General features: G+C 41.6%; 1 protein-coding gene across 9 annotated transcripts in view; it reads left to right on the top strand.

Moving 5' to 3' along the window:
• Positions 1-14,158, top strand: part of CHD7 (chromodomain helicase DNA binding protein 7) — a 189,970-nt gene that overhangs the window by 94,217 nt on the left and 81,595 nt on the right. For all 9 annotated transcript variants that reach the window (XM_047724434.1, XM_047724432.1, XM_047724425.1 and 6 more), the window contains one exon: positions 9,766-10,196. In XM_047724434.1, the coding sequence (XP_047580390.1) occupies positions 9,808-10,196 (389 nt within the window). In that variant the 5' untranslated portion in view covers positions 9,766-9,807. The remainder of the gene's footprint in view (positions 1-9,765; positions 10,197-14,158) is intronic.

Genomic DNA, 14,158 nt, shown 5'->3' with positions numbered 1-14,158 from the left:
TGTGAGCCCGAAACAGTGCTTGGCACCGAAGTTCTCAGCCTTAGCCGCAGTGGCAGCTTCACAAAGGTATACAGAAATACTGGGGTGCTGTCTGTCGTTATGTGGAAGGATCAATGTCTAGCATGAGAAGAGGGGTCATTTGTTGTTTATTGCTGTGTAACAAATTACTGCAAATTTCATGGATAAGACAACACCCCGTTCTTATCTCCTAGTTTCTGTGAGTCAGGGTTTGAGCACAGCTTCACTGGTCCTCTGCTCGGGGTTTCAGCAAGGCTACAGTCAGGTGCAAGGACTGTGTTCTCATCTGGAGACTCGACTGGGGAAGAATCCATCTCCCAGACCATTCTGACTGCTGGCAGAATTTGTTTGCCGTGGCTGTATGTTGAGGGTCTTCAGCTCTTGCTGCCTGTCACTTGGGGCTGCCCTCCTCTCCTAGAGGCTGCCTGCTGTTTCTTAGCATGCTGGGTTCCCCCACTGTGGCCCCCTCACTCTGGTCACTTGCTCCCTTGGTGCCAACAACAGAGAGTCTCTGACCTTCATGGAGAGCCCGCATCCTCTTTACAAACCTCCCCTAGTTAAGCGAGGCTTATCCAGGAAAAAATCTACCCTTTGAGTAACTTCAAACCAACTGATTTGGGACCTTAATCACAACTGCAAAGCCCCGTGATTTCTGCTGTATTCTGTTGCCTGGAAGACACAAGTCTCCTCTCCAGCCAGGAGGTGGAAATCCTACAGCCATCTTAGGATTCTGTCTCCTATAAAAAGTGAAGAAATTTTTATAGGACCAAAGTAGTTTATCATTAAGCCATTTATTGCCAACTGAATTTGCTAGACTCAGTCTCTGAGTTCTGGAGAACTTGCCTGCCTGGAGTGTATAAATTAGCTTTATCGCTGAGCTCCTTATAAATTGATTTTTTTCCCCTCAAAGATTGTTCTATTCCCATTTCTACATGAACCCTTGGGATTGGCCAGTGCTAGAGACATGCCTTCCTTTCAGCCTACTGAGTTTGACTTTTTAAATTCATAGGAATAGCATAATAAGTTACATATAATACTAACATTTATAGAGTGGTGGAAACTTAAATGCAAACTTGGTATCAGATGCTTTTCCAGAGCCAAACTGCATACGTTTCACCTTTGTCCAGTTCAAGAATCAAATTTGTTGTTGGGTATACCAGTGACAGCAAAGTGCACTGTTAGTGTACAGTAAAAAGTTATTGAAGTGAACTTAACTATTTTAGTATGCAAGTTTGGTCATCATCCTTAAGTGTCTTTGAATAGGATTTATTTCTGCAGAACAGTTGCCCACTCTAGAAGCACTGTTTTGTGTTTTACTGAGTTCGATCCCTGGTAAGCTGGGTCGCTTTGGGTCTGGAGGTCTGCTGCCAAATTCCAGCCCCCAGACACCTCTTTGAGAACTGTAGGCACCTGAGAGCTAACTTGAAATAAGTTAGACAAACGCCTGTGAACTGGGAATTTGTTCTGTAGCTTCTCATTCATTGATATTTACTGAGTTGAGCCTGCTAAGGAAAACACTGTGCAAAGAGGTGAAGAAAAGAAAAAAAAAAAAAAAAGAGGGAAGGGAGACACAATAAAATGAACTCATTAAAGCCCCTGAGCAAATTCGTTATCTTTCCTACTTTTACTTCTAGAGAGTAATGTCTAGTTAAAGATAATACTTGATGTTTTACTTGATGATAATATTTGATTTTTACACAGTGAGGAACTGTGAGAAATTCAGAACAGGAGGCTGAGGGTATGACTGTGTCTTAGACTCTTTGAACGGGTTTATATTTTAGTTTGCTTGTTGTAAGTCAGCTGCTCCATGATACCCTGCCTTTTCTTGGGCATTTCTGCTGTGGGAATTGGGTGTAGTTTTTCTGGGGAGGCAGGCCTGCTTCCTGGGGGGGGGCACCCTCGTGCTTGTAGCCCCGGAGACCTGGGAAGTGCTTCACCATTACTGTGTTAGGCTTCGGAGTGTGTTAAATTTGAGGTGGTTTCTCTTTCTCCCCTGGCCAGAGTGGCATTAGGTTCTGTTGGCCCCTCTCCATTTCTCTTTTATCAGAAGAACTTCAGGGATAGGAGAGTCTTCTGACCAGGAATGCAGTCTGATTACCTGTATATACTTTTTGGAAAGCTAACACATGTAAAAACATAATTCAAGTCTTGTATAAACAATTACGCTAATTTTTCCAAGCATTTATGAAGCAGTGGAGGTACATCAAAAGTATGTTCAGTTTACATCAGTTCAACTCTATGCCCTAGGGTGTGTGTGTGGGGGGGCACACATGCATTTGTATAAACACGTTATTTCAAGTACGTGGTCCTTAGATACAAACCTATTATTTCACCTGGTGCTTTTCCTAAGAAGTAGAGTGATGTGTTACCAAACTGGGGAAAAGAACTGTGTTAGATTCCTTGAAATATAGTAGATTAAATTTTTAAAAATCATATAAGCTATTCTTTTTAAGTGGCTTTGGGAAAATTTTCAGAGCAGGGCAGAAAGTGGGCTAATTTTCTTCCTGTTCCTCGAAAACCCCATTCATTCCTGGTGACAAAGGAGATTGATGGGCTTGAATTCAGCTTCTGTCAGACAGAGTGATTCTGATACGCAAACAGGATAATGTTTGTGAGCAGCAGTCTAAATGCCAGTTCTTAGCCACATTTTTATCTTTGGGCAGAAAAGTTAGTGATTTTCCACAGCTTTAGTTCGGAGTTAAACTAGAGCTCTTCTCTAATCCTTTGAAGGCAGAAGTCCCAAATTTATAGTAAATTAAAAGCCATTTTAACCCATAGATTAGTGTTAGGCTCTTAAAACTAAGGCCTTTTATGGTTTTGGAGGAAGTCAACAAGTAGCTTTCTGGGCTTGGAGAAGCCCTCCTCATCCTCTGGGCGAGTATGAGCACGTCCCACTGGCTGGTAGCCACCACATCGGGATTACCATCCAGGGTTGGCCCCTTTCTAGCTGTGTCACTGAAGCCTCAGTTTTCTCATTTATGAAAGAGCAAGAATGTCACCCACCTTGGCAAACTCATGTGGTTATTACAGGCACTGAAGGAGAAGGTTGTGAAATGCACATGTAACTGTAGAGTACATGGTTTAAAAACCTCATTTAGTATCGTGTCTGGGGATGGCTTCAGGACTTCCTGTCAGTCATGCTGTTGTCTCTCTCCTAACTCCAGGGCTATTCCCTGATGCTCTTCCCTGTCACCCTGAGTGGGGCCAGCTGGAGGCAGCATTGCAGGTACTCAGCAGGGTTCCAGCCTGCACTGGAACCCGTGTCTCCCTGAGGCCACCTCCCGCCTCTTCGGGTCATTCCCAGCAGAGTGTGACCACCTGCACAGAACGGAGACAGGGAAAGGGAGATGGCCAGAAGGGCAGCGATGGCATGGCCCAGAGGGTGGTATGGTGCACAGATGCCCCTTTCTCCAATGGGAGGGAGTCTGCTGTGCTCAGGGTCTCACAGACAACTTGGAAAGGATTTAGCATTGGTGGAGTTTCACTGCTGTGTTACTCTAGCTAAAGTGACTATAGAAACACTACAGGAGAGCGCCTTACAAATGAGAGATGCAGTCCGACCGTTCCTATGGTATAGTTTTACTCCTACATAGAGGATGAGCAGTATTCAGTATCCAGTGTGAACTATTTAATATTAAATGTAACATGATTGCTTGGCTCATTATTTTCATTATTTTGGACTCCACTTATATTCAAAATGTGTTTATAATTTAGATGCCATTAAAGTGGTTCATGTTAATTTGCAGCTATTTAAGATTTTGTTTGTATGACACATCTATTCTAAGGATGGATTAAAAACACAAGCAGAAAACTGAAGTTTTGGAAATGCCTTCAGATGATTTTTAAATGAGATATTTCAGCAGTAATTAAAATTTTCAGTTCCAAAATTTAATGGTTCTGAAGCACTCATAAAGATGACTCAACATTCATTATATTTAACTCGGTAATTATTTTGACTCTATCCAACAAAAATTATACAAGTCGTCTTTATATGATTATACCAATATTCCTATTTTTATTCCTACCAGTGACTTAAATTGAGCATAAAAGAAACTGCCAATTCAGTGCAGCGTTTGAGCACATTTTACATAAAATTAGCTTTGTTTATAGAGTCACATGCTATGTTGTAAAATATTTGATAACCACTCTTTGAGATACATAGACACGTGCACACACATACTCTCCCCACCCCAGAGAAGCAGATGAATTTGCCCCACTTTAGCTGTATTGGTATAATCCGAAGTGTATCTTGAAAAACATTTTTATTTGAGGTATTGTTAGAAAAAAGGGATGGAGTGGTTAAGTACCTTTAGGAACACCCTGCACATTAATCCACCACTCAGTGTAGTAAGGGCTGGGACTCTTGCAGTAAAGAAAACAACTTATTTGGTTAGCCCAGGATTCTCTAAACTTATGTGACCTGAGTCATCTTTTCATGTAACACTTTTTAATATCCAAAACTTTAAAAATGTTTCACACATCTTGCCTTTCCAGTTCATATGACTAACAAGCTTGATAATTATGCATTTGGGTGTTTTTGTTCATAAAGGTACTCATTCAATAAATCATTGTTCCTGGAAATTAAGAATGAGCTGAATAAAACTAACTGGCATTTAAAGGCTTGACCTCAAGGCCCTGACTCTAATACCAAATTTAGCCAAGCAGAAAATAGCCCAACCTTTAATTGTCCTCTGAAGAATATTTTTATACTTATTTTTTATTTTTTAAATTTTTTAAAAGTATTTTACTGATTTACTTGGGAGAGACTGAGAGTGGGAGAGAGCGAGCACAGCAGAGAGGGAGAAGCAGGCTCCCCACTGAGCAGGGAGCCTGATGTGGGGCTGGATCCCAGGACCTGGGATCCTGACCTGAACCAAAGGCAGACACTTAACTGATGAACCACCCAGGTGCCTCATACTTGTTTTATATCCAATAGTCATAGTTGAGAAGTGTATCACTTGACTCTTGAAACTCCTGTCTGCTCCTCCATAAACAGGGCTTCACAAGCTTGCTTGTCATACATTATTTATGCTTTCAGTCACCTGATCTCAGGCATGAGTTGCGTTCAGGCCCATGGAAGAAGTGACCTCTGGGCAGCACCAGGCTGACCGCTTTCAGGAGGCCCCCTTAGTGTCAGCCCAGGTCAGGAGCTCTGCTTCCCCCCGCTGGTACTGTGGCTGGCTTGTTTACTGTTATATCCCTAAATATTTGTTGAATAAACAAATGAGTTGGGCACCAGATACTGAGTGCATCTTCTTTTTCTCAGTGTCACTGACAAGAAAAGTGTGTTTCAACAGGACTCACGGAGCCTTTGCTAAATGCACTATTGCACCCTGTATGCTCTTTTGGCTGAAGATTGAGCTTCAGTTTTCGTACTGGAATTCCTTTTTTTTTTTTTTTTTTAAGATTTTATTTATTTGACAGAGAGAGATCACAAGTAGAGAGAGAGAGAGAGGAGGAAGCAGGCTTCCTGCCTAGCAGAGAGCCTGATGTGGGACTCGATCCCAGGACCCTGAGATCATGACCCGAGCTGAAGGCAGAGGCTTAACACACTGAGCCACCCAGGCAGCCCTGGAATTCCTTTTTAAAAGAGTGTCAAGGGATCAAGAACCTAGGGAGTGATACTGGAAAAATAAAAGTGAAGTGCATCAATAAAAGATGTGTTTCCAACGCCACCAAATAACAAAACCAAAAGCTAAAAAGGAAGCAAATAGTACTTTGCAATCTTAAGTGAACACTTTGTATTTTTACAAATCATTGAAATCATAGTTTAGCGTGTTTTAAGCTTGTATCTGTTGTTCCTTTAGCCTTGGGTGGCCCGCGGCTTCTCCCCCAGAACCTCAGGTTCTCTGAGAGCACAGATACCTCCCTTTGGCTCAATGTGCTGGGAAGGGCCGTGCTCCCAGAAGTGCAGTGTCTACCTCAGAGTAGCATTTCGATTTTAGATTTGTTTGTATCACTAAGTAAGTACAATGTTTTGCCTTCGCTGTGTTTTGCCTTCACTGTCCCGCATTACTGAATGTTGTTAGTTTGCAGAGCTTGTACCTATTGGAAACACTGTGCAGTGTTACTCTCACGTGGCTCGTGCCTGTTACTTGACATTACTAACAGTTTGAGGCTTTACGGATGTAATTAAGGCAAAACATGAGTAAATAAGCTAGCTTTTAAGCCAGGCCAAGCTGATGAATGTTGGATGGAAAGCATACCTGAGGTAAATGAAAAGTTTCCTCTTAGGCACTTTCTCCTTTTCTTCCGAATGCTCCTGGATACTTTGGGTCTCTTTTGCTTAAAGGTGAGAGAAGGGTTGCCTTCACTTCTTCATCTCTGCCCTCCTTTGGTTAATTTTGTATCTTGTCTGTTCTGCGGTTTTACATAAGGTGACTTGCTTCTATGTTTGCCTGGTGTATACATTTTGAACAGTGGAGTTAAGGATAAAAGTGATTATCTTTAGGTTATGGTAATTTTTTTGACAAGATACACATACACACCTTGAATCATTTTTGTTTACCGTTTAAATATTAGTCATGCTGTTTTAGTTCCAGAAGTCCATGGCACCATCCTTACAAATCCCGTAATATTCCAACAGGCACATGGAATTGTGATAGAAAATGTGTCAACTGCAAAGTCCTATGGTGTGTATTTAAAAATACCTTTGGTATCTAACATTCTCCACGTTGGCAATGCCCTATATGGTAATATCAGATGTTAATGGCATTGATTACCTGTCAGGCAGTGGGAATTGATGGGAAAATGTCCGCTGTAAAATTAAATAGCATTAGAGAAGACTGTACCATGCGTGGGGAGGGGGAGCACGGCTGGGCCTGGGAGACTTTGTCAGGGTATTACTGTGAGCTCCAGGTTTTTTCCCCTACATGATTAAGGCAGGCCATCTGTTCTTTGTTAAATGTTTACAAAAACAGCTTTTCTCTAAAAGATTTAAGGAGATGTGGGTCTGGTAAACACTATAATATTTCTGAGCACCTTTTTCACCCTATTTCATATAGTACCAAAACATAATTCTGCTGCATATCAAACAGGATTAATACTTTTTTGTATTTACTCTTTATGTTTTTTCTTCTTATGGAAGATTAAAAATTTTAAGGGATACTAATTTATGGCTTCATTGATTACTGGAAGGAGCATCTAAAATCATTTGTATGCTAAAATGTGTAGATAAATTTTCAGTCTTTTTGTATTTGATGTTCTGTGCTTTTTCGAGTTCATGAATGTGTACCAGGTATTTCTCATTAGAAGCTGGCACTTTGTTGCTGGGGTTAATGCCATGCAGATTAAAGTGAGGTATGCATACGTGGGATTAATTCACCGTTCTGTGCTTGAAGCTTTGTTTACTGGTGGACTTTTCTCTTTCCATCCCTTTCCAGGAAGTACTTTTTCTTCCATTTCCTGAAAAATAGTTTGTCCCAAATAAGTTTGACCTCTAAGTCTCTTAGAAAAAAAAGGCTTTTTCCTTTTTACTTACCTTGGAAATAATAAGTAACAATTAACTAGACTTCAACTGAATTTTAATCACACAGTTAAGTCAGACGCTGTGAATTCTCAGGTAATGGGAATGTGGACGGCACCTTGGTTGATGTTTGTTGAGCGTGTGTGTGAGGGAGAAAGGCAGGACAGAGGGTAACTTCTTTTAGTGTTTGGCTTGCTGTGCTATTCCTGTGTGGGAACCTGCTCACGGGGACTCCCTCCCAACGTGTGCTTTTCCTCAGACTTCTGCTGTTGCTTCTTTCTCTTTCTTTATAGCTTTAATCTTCTGCAGGTTCATCCTCTTTTAGCTATGATTGGGAAAAGGCAATATGTATTTTAAGATTTTCTAATACTGTTGAATTTTGAAAGAGACTTTGGAAATCATCTGACCCAACCCCTTCATTTTGCAGATGAAGAAAATGAACCGTGGATGAGTGAAATGATTTTTCATTGATAATAGAGCTAACGGCAGGACCCAGACTAGAGTTTGTGTCTCTTACCTTGTAATTCTGGGCTCAGTCTCTTGTACCAGTGCAGATGGGAGAATTGAATGTGGGTTTCTTTAGTGACCACGGTAAGGTTTAGTGGGGATAGTATGCCCACTTTCTTTTCAGGCAGTAAGGTCTTAAAATTTTGGGATGGGGGTCACTGGACACTTGGGAAATCAAATGAAACCCATGGAGAATTTCCTAGAAGGATGCCCATATGTAAGATTTCAGGAGAGGGAAAAAAAAAAAAAAAGATTTCGTAAGCACAGAGCCCGAACACTGGTTTACTGGTTTAGAAAACCTAGATTCAGATCACAGCTCTGTCTCCTGCTGTGTGACCTTGGGTGATCACATAACCTCCTCAGACTTTTCCTTCCTTTCCAAAAGATGAGGGCAGATCACCACATTTTTGTTGGTGAGAGTCAGGTGAACTAATTCCTGAAAGTGCCCAGCTCAGTGCATGGCCTGGAACAGATGCTCAGTTATTCGGACTGGAATCCGATTTATAGTACCTTGCTGATGGGGAGCATAGCTTTTGGGTTACTCACGAGTCCTCTGCAGACCTGGATCTGGGCTCTTCTACACCACCCCCCCACCTTTGGGAAGTGGTATGGTCAGGAGGGTGGGCATGTAACTCCTTGGGAATAGGACTGCATCCCTGAATGTCAGAGCCCAAATCCAGCTCCTGATTGGGGCTGGCGTGGGGGTTGAACGGTGTCGGGGGTGTCAGGTGCTTAGCATGTGTGTGGCCCATAGTAAGACTGTTCAGTAACCACTAGCAGCCATTATTGTTACTGTTTCTGTTATACTTACTATTCACTGTCTGGAGAAGCAGATGAAAAAGTCAAAAACAAACCCAACCCCGAGTGACATTTGAAGATACAACATTTTAAAGTATTTCACTGAACTACAAAGTAGATGTCGTAATTTGCAGTGCAGATGATACTCTACCCCTGTCCTGGTTTGGAGTGGACTCTGCTCTTTGGCTGACCAGTTAACATCCCATCCTAATTGTTAATAGTCTCTACTGTGTTAAGCCCATCTCAAGATGCACTCCTTGTGAATGTCAAAAATCTGCAAGGCTTACCAGCTCGACTATTTGGATTTTCTGTTCCTCAGGAAAATGTGAAAATGTGAAGCTTTAGTAACTTAAGATAAACACTCTCTGTATTTCATGTTAGTACAAGAAATTTAACGAATCACGAGTCACGAAGTTTGGCTATGTGCTTTTAATGTATCATTTTCATGTCATTTAAATCAGAAATGGCCTGTACCGTATAAGATTTGTGTGTGATACTTGGATTTCAAACTTTCACAGTACCTGAATCATGCGGTGCTCAGTACACTTGTTCTTGTTAAAAGAGGCTTAATTATGTATCTTTAATTTGAGTTCTCATTCCCACAAGAGGAGAAGAATTCCATTTAAATTCATTCGTTGGGTTTAGCTTCTGCTGCTGTTCGGTCATTCGCCAAGTCCCACACACGTAGGGGCTGCTAAGAAAATGGACAGTGTCTTCAGGTGAATGAGAGTTACTTTTCTTCCTGAACCGGAATTTTTACTGTATTGCTAGGTTACCCTTTTTCTTTTTTAAGTGTTTATGTAAGTGCTTTCTTGTCTTTTGGGTGAGAGAAAAGGATAGATTTTACAACTGTATAGTTGGTAAAATATTTGCTACTTGGAGTGTAAAGTTTCAGAAGCATCAGCTACTAACTTTCAGTTCCTTTCTTAAGTATGAAGAATGATAAACTAATTTCAATTCCCATTTGTGTCTCTTAGCATTCTCCGTCGGAGCCCTTTCTAGAGAAACCAGTGCCGGATATGACTCAGGTTAGTGGACCGAATGCTCAGCTAGTGAAGAGTGATGATTACCTGCCGTCCGTAGAGCAGCAGCCACAGCAGAAGAAGAAGAAGAAGAAAAACAACCACATTGTTGCCGAGGAGCCCAGTAAAAGTTTTGGTAAAGATGACTTCCCTGGTGGGGTTGATAGCCAAGAACTAAATAGGAACTCACTAGATGGGTCCCAAGAAGAGAAAAAGAAAAAGAAAAGGCCGAAGGTAAAAAAAGATCCGAAGGAACCGAAAGAACCCAAGGAGAAAAAAGAGCCCAAGGAACCCAAGACCCCGAAAGCCCCTAAGATTCCCAAAGAGCCAAAGGAAAAGAAAGCAAAAACTGCCACGCCAAAACCCAAATCCAGCAAAAAGTCAAGGTAGGCTGTGGGCAGAAACAACCACCCCCAAACGCAGTGTAGAAATGCGCGGGCAGCGACAGCCCTTGGAAGGGGGTGGGGTCTGGGGACAGGGGAGGGGCAGCACTTAGCTGTTTGCTACCAGGTTCCTTTCTCTGATAATCCGACCTGAAAAGTGAAAGAGTTTTTTACGTTCTGAGATTTAGGACTCAATTACCACAAGCTGTTTATTTGGATGGTACATTGTAGACTTCACTGGGTAAAAATTCTTTGTAATTTTAAAATCATTTGCCTGTATTTTTGTGAAAGTTTGCCATTGACCAGATAGAACCAGATTACCAGCTTACTTATTTGTAAGCCTAGACCAGCAACCTCATTTTCAAGGACAATGCAAAATAGGGAAAGAAGGATTACAGGAGCAAGATAGGTCACTATATTTCACTCAGCATTTCAGCCCTGTTTCCCAGAAGTTGAAACAGGAGAATTAATTCTCTCCACTTGGCGGAGTAAGCCTTCCAGGGGCAGGGTTGAAATGCTAGTGGGCAACGTGGGAGAAATCAAATAGCAGTTATCCATTAGATATGCATGTAAGAATAGCACACACTTTAGCTTCTAGGAAATACCCTCCTCCACTCCATACTTCCCTCTGTACTTCCCCTACCGACTCTGACCCCCCAGAAGGCATATTTATTCAGTAAGAAAAGCTGAGAGGAGAAGACATTGAAGACTAATTTTTTTCATTTGTACTGAACATTTCTTACAACTGTTCTGAACCAATTCCAAACATCTGAATCTATTTTTCAGAATATGGCTTATGTTAGAAAATATAGTTTCCAGATGGAAGTATGGTCAGACTTGGTTAATCTGAACCTGTTTGCAAACTTCATTAGAAAACACACTCCCCCTCCGACCCCCATGCGCATGTGTACACACACACACACACACACACACCCGTGTGCGTGTGTGTGTATACATGCATGCTCAGGTCTGCAACAGACGTGCTTGATGAGAACTTTTTGAGTTCGCTGGCCTGCAAACCTTTGACTTGTAGGCTTTCCTTTGGGTGCACGCGCAAATACAGAGCGGAGATGATTTCTGTGACTATGGAGATGTCCCTGCAAAGGGAAAGAGCAAAGTTGGATTTTCAAACTTGTGCTCAGAACATCTATACAACCCCCAAATAAGTTATTCTGTAGTGTTTTGAAAGTCTGTATCACAGTCACTTAAAAGTTTTTGTCATCAGTACTTTTTATGGTGCCAAAATAACAGAATTCTGTTCAGTAACTCAGTCTTACAGGTAACTTAACTTAGGAACCTTCTTTGATGCCTCAGTAGGCGGTTTCTTAATTAAAAACCATTTTCCCCCCATGTGAACACCCTTCTAAACTTACAACCCATTATAAATTTTGCTTTCATTTATTTAAATATTTCATTTCCTTAAACACTTCATTAAGTACTTATTCTCTGTAGCTGCTCTGTTAAGGGTTAGGGTGGAGCCGGGAGGACATGGGTAGACTTTCAGTCTGACTTACCAAGGGTTCTTTAGAAATATAATTGCCTAAAAGCTAAGTATTGTGCTTTTGATAGGAGGACCCATATGGTTATTTTTCCCAAGTAGAAAATTTCCCAAGGAGAAGTTGCAGCAAAATTTTAAAAGAATGTATTATTATTATTTTAAAACTTGAAACGTAAGAGCCTGTGTTCTAAAGAAGCTTCCTAGAACTCGGAAAATATGTCACCAAGACTAGCTTTAGCCTCAAGGTCTATCTGTCTTTAGTTTGTATCTTTAATTTTTTAAATCTAGCACCTAATGATAAACGTCGATTAAAAAAAGAAAAAAAAGAAACCCACTGTGTCTTGGATCTTGTCATAAATTTCCAAGTATGTTACCTTCAGGTTCTGAGTCTACCTTGACTTAGTCCTGTCTTTAAAAACATACTTTTAGCTTACCCTTACCTCTTTTGGGATATATTAGGGCAGATATCAAAATGCTGTATTGAACAGTGAAACTTACTGAAAATTTCCCAACAGCTGTAAACAAGTGTTAGGAACTTGGGGCATCAGATCCAGTCAGTTCTGATCACCTGTGCTCCCTCGGTGCAGAGAGAGGCCCCGTGTTTACCCATGAGAGAAAATTCCAGTGTGTGTTCTCAGCTGCTCATCCTTAAGTTTGAATTGTCTGTGCAGAGTAAATTTTTGGCATTGCTGGATCCGAGTAATGGCTTTGCATTAGAGTCATATGTTTTTGAGAGGAGAGAGGGCATGTGATTATTTTCTCCCAGGAAGAGTGTTGGGTACCCCCCCCCCATTGCCTTAGGGTCATAGTCTCCGTGGATGCCTCCTAGAGGTGACAGTTGTTAATCCCCAAGTGGTGTGCAGATAATCGAATGGAACATTTCCACTGAGTGTGGGGATGTTCATGCAGAATGGGGGCTGATGTAACGGGGCCCAGAGACATGGGCCCTGTTGAGTGGTGCCAGCAGTGTTTGGAGGACCTCCGTTGTTCTTGGTGACTTGACCATTTACTTGTTGGGCCACCTGCTGAGTCAGGACAGAGTGTGATGAGGACATTCCCGGGAGGCTTTCCTGTCATTGATGGTCAGATGGGGGTGGCTGTCCAAGAAAATGGTAATCGAATAGAGATTTTCAGTAAATTAACAAACCAACCCATATTGTGTTGAGCCACAGTTTCTACTGGCCAGATGAATTGAATATGTCAAGTTGTGATCTTGTGTTCTGCTGAATCTAGGAAGGAAATCGTGTCCCTGAAGCACAGATAAGTAGAATGCTATACAACTACATGTAAATTCTGAATAGCATAGCAGAATAATTATGTAAATTGAATATGCAGTGATGAAGGTAATAGGGGGTTTGGGTTATGTTAGCACTGGGGTTGAATTGCCATAGCAGTTTGCTTTTAAGCACTGGAATACAGCAGTGGCAATTTTGTTTTGCAAAATGTTATGTGATACCAGTTATTTCCAATCCTTGAATAAGTTAACTTGATGAATTTGTTTATACAGAAAATAATTTTCCTACAGAGGACTGAAATAGAAGGGAATAAACAGAAGTGAAATGAAAAATTTAGTGCAGAACTGCTCGCATCTTTCCCGTTCGGCCCCGGATGCCGGATCATTGAGCATTCCGCAAACAAATACGCTCGCTGAGCGGGCAGTGACAGAAGTAACCACTGCTGGTCTGCCTGGCTCTGTGGTATGTCTGTGGCAGGGAGAGAGCTTGTTCTGCCTCAGTCACACACTCTCGATGCTAAAGCACATTTAGAAAGGGTGGCTGTCCTCAGGGGGCTGACTCTGTATGCCTTTGGGATGTCTGTCTCATCCCCTGCCGTTCTCCTGCATTCCGGAAGGCGGCTGGGGCTTGCATTTGTGGCCATTCCCAGCAAACTGGCCCTATTGGCAACCCACATACAATGATATTGCCTTGCCTGTGCAGAAAAACTCACAGAATCCACCTAGAAGCTGGGACATAGAATGATAGAGAAACAGTAAAAGGTATTCAGCACTTCAGGAAAAGACATTTAAAATCTTAATAATGAGAAAAATGGGCCACATTCCACTTTTCTATTAGAAATGTATCTTTCTTTTCTCTTTCCCTTTTATGTTAAATACATATTTTTCTACCCATTTTTTTTTCCTGGTGCTCTCCCCAGGTGTCCTTATAGCCTTCAAATATTGGCAGGAAATATTGAAAATAAGAGCTAAGACATTTGTGGGCTGGAGGGGATGCCATTTTGCATATGGAAGAATTCAAGGAGCTGAAACAGAAGAATTTTGCATTCTTCTCTTCAGTGTGTTTTCTGTTGTGTAAGCATGGGCCTTGTGCAGTGAGATAGAATTTGGGGGAAGCGCTTCCTTTGACTCTTTTTTTTTTTTTTTTTAGATTTTATTTATTTATTTGACAGAGAGAGATCACAAGCAGGCAGAGAGGCAGGTAGAGAGAGAGGAGGAAGCAGGCTCCCTGCT

Source organism: Lutra lutra, chromosome 4, assembly GCF_902655055.1.
Source record: "Lutra lutra chromosome 4, mLutLut1.2, whole genome shotgun sequence".
Taxonomy (NCBI): Eukaryota; Metazoa; Chordata; class Mammalia; order Carnivora; family Mustelidae; genus Lutra; species Lutra lutra.
This window is presented reverse-complemented; position numbering and strand designations above follow the sequence as displayed.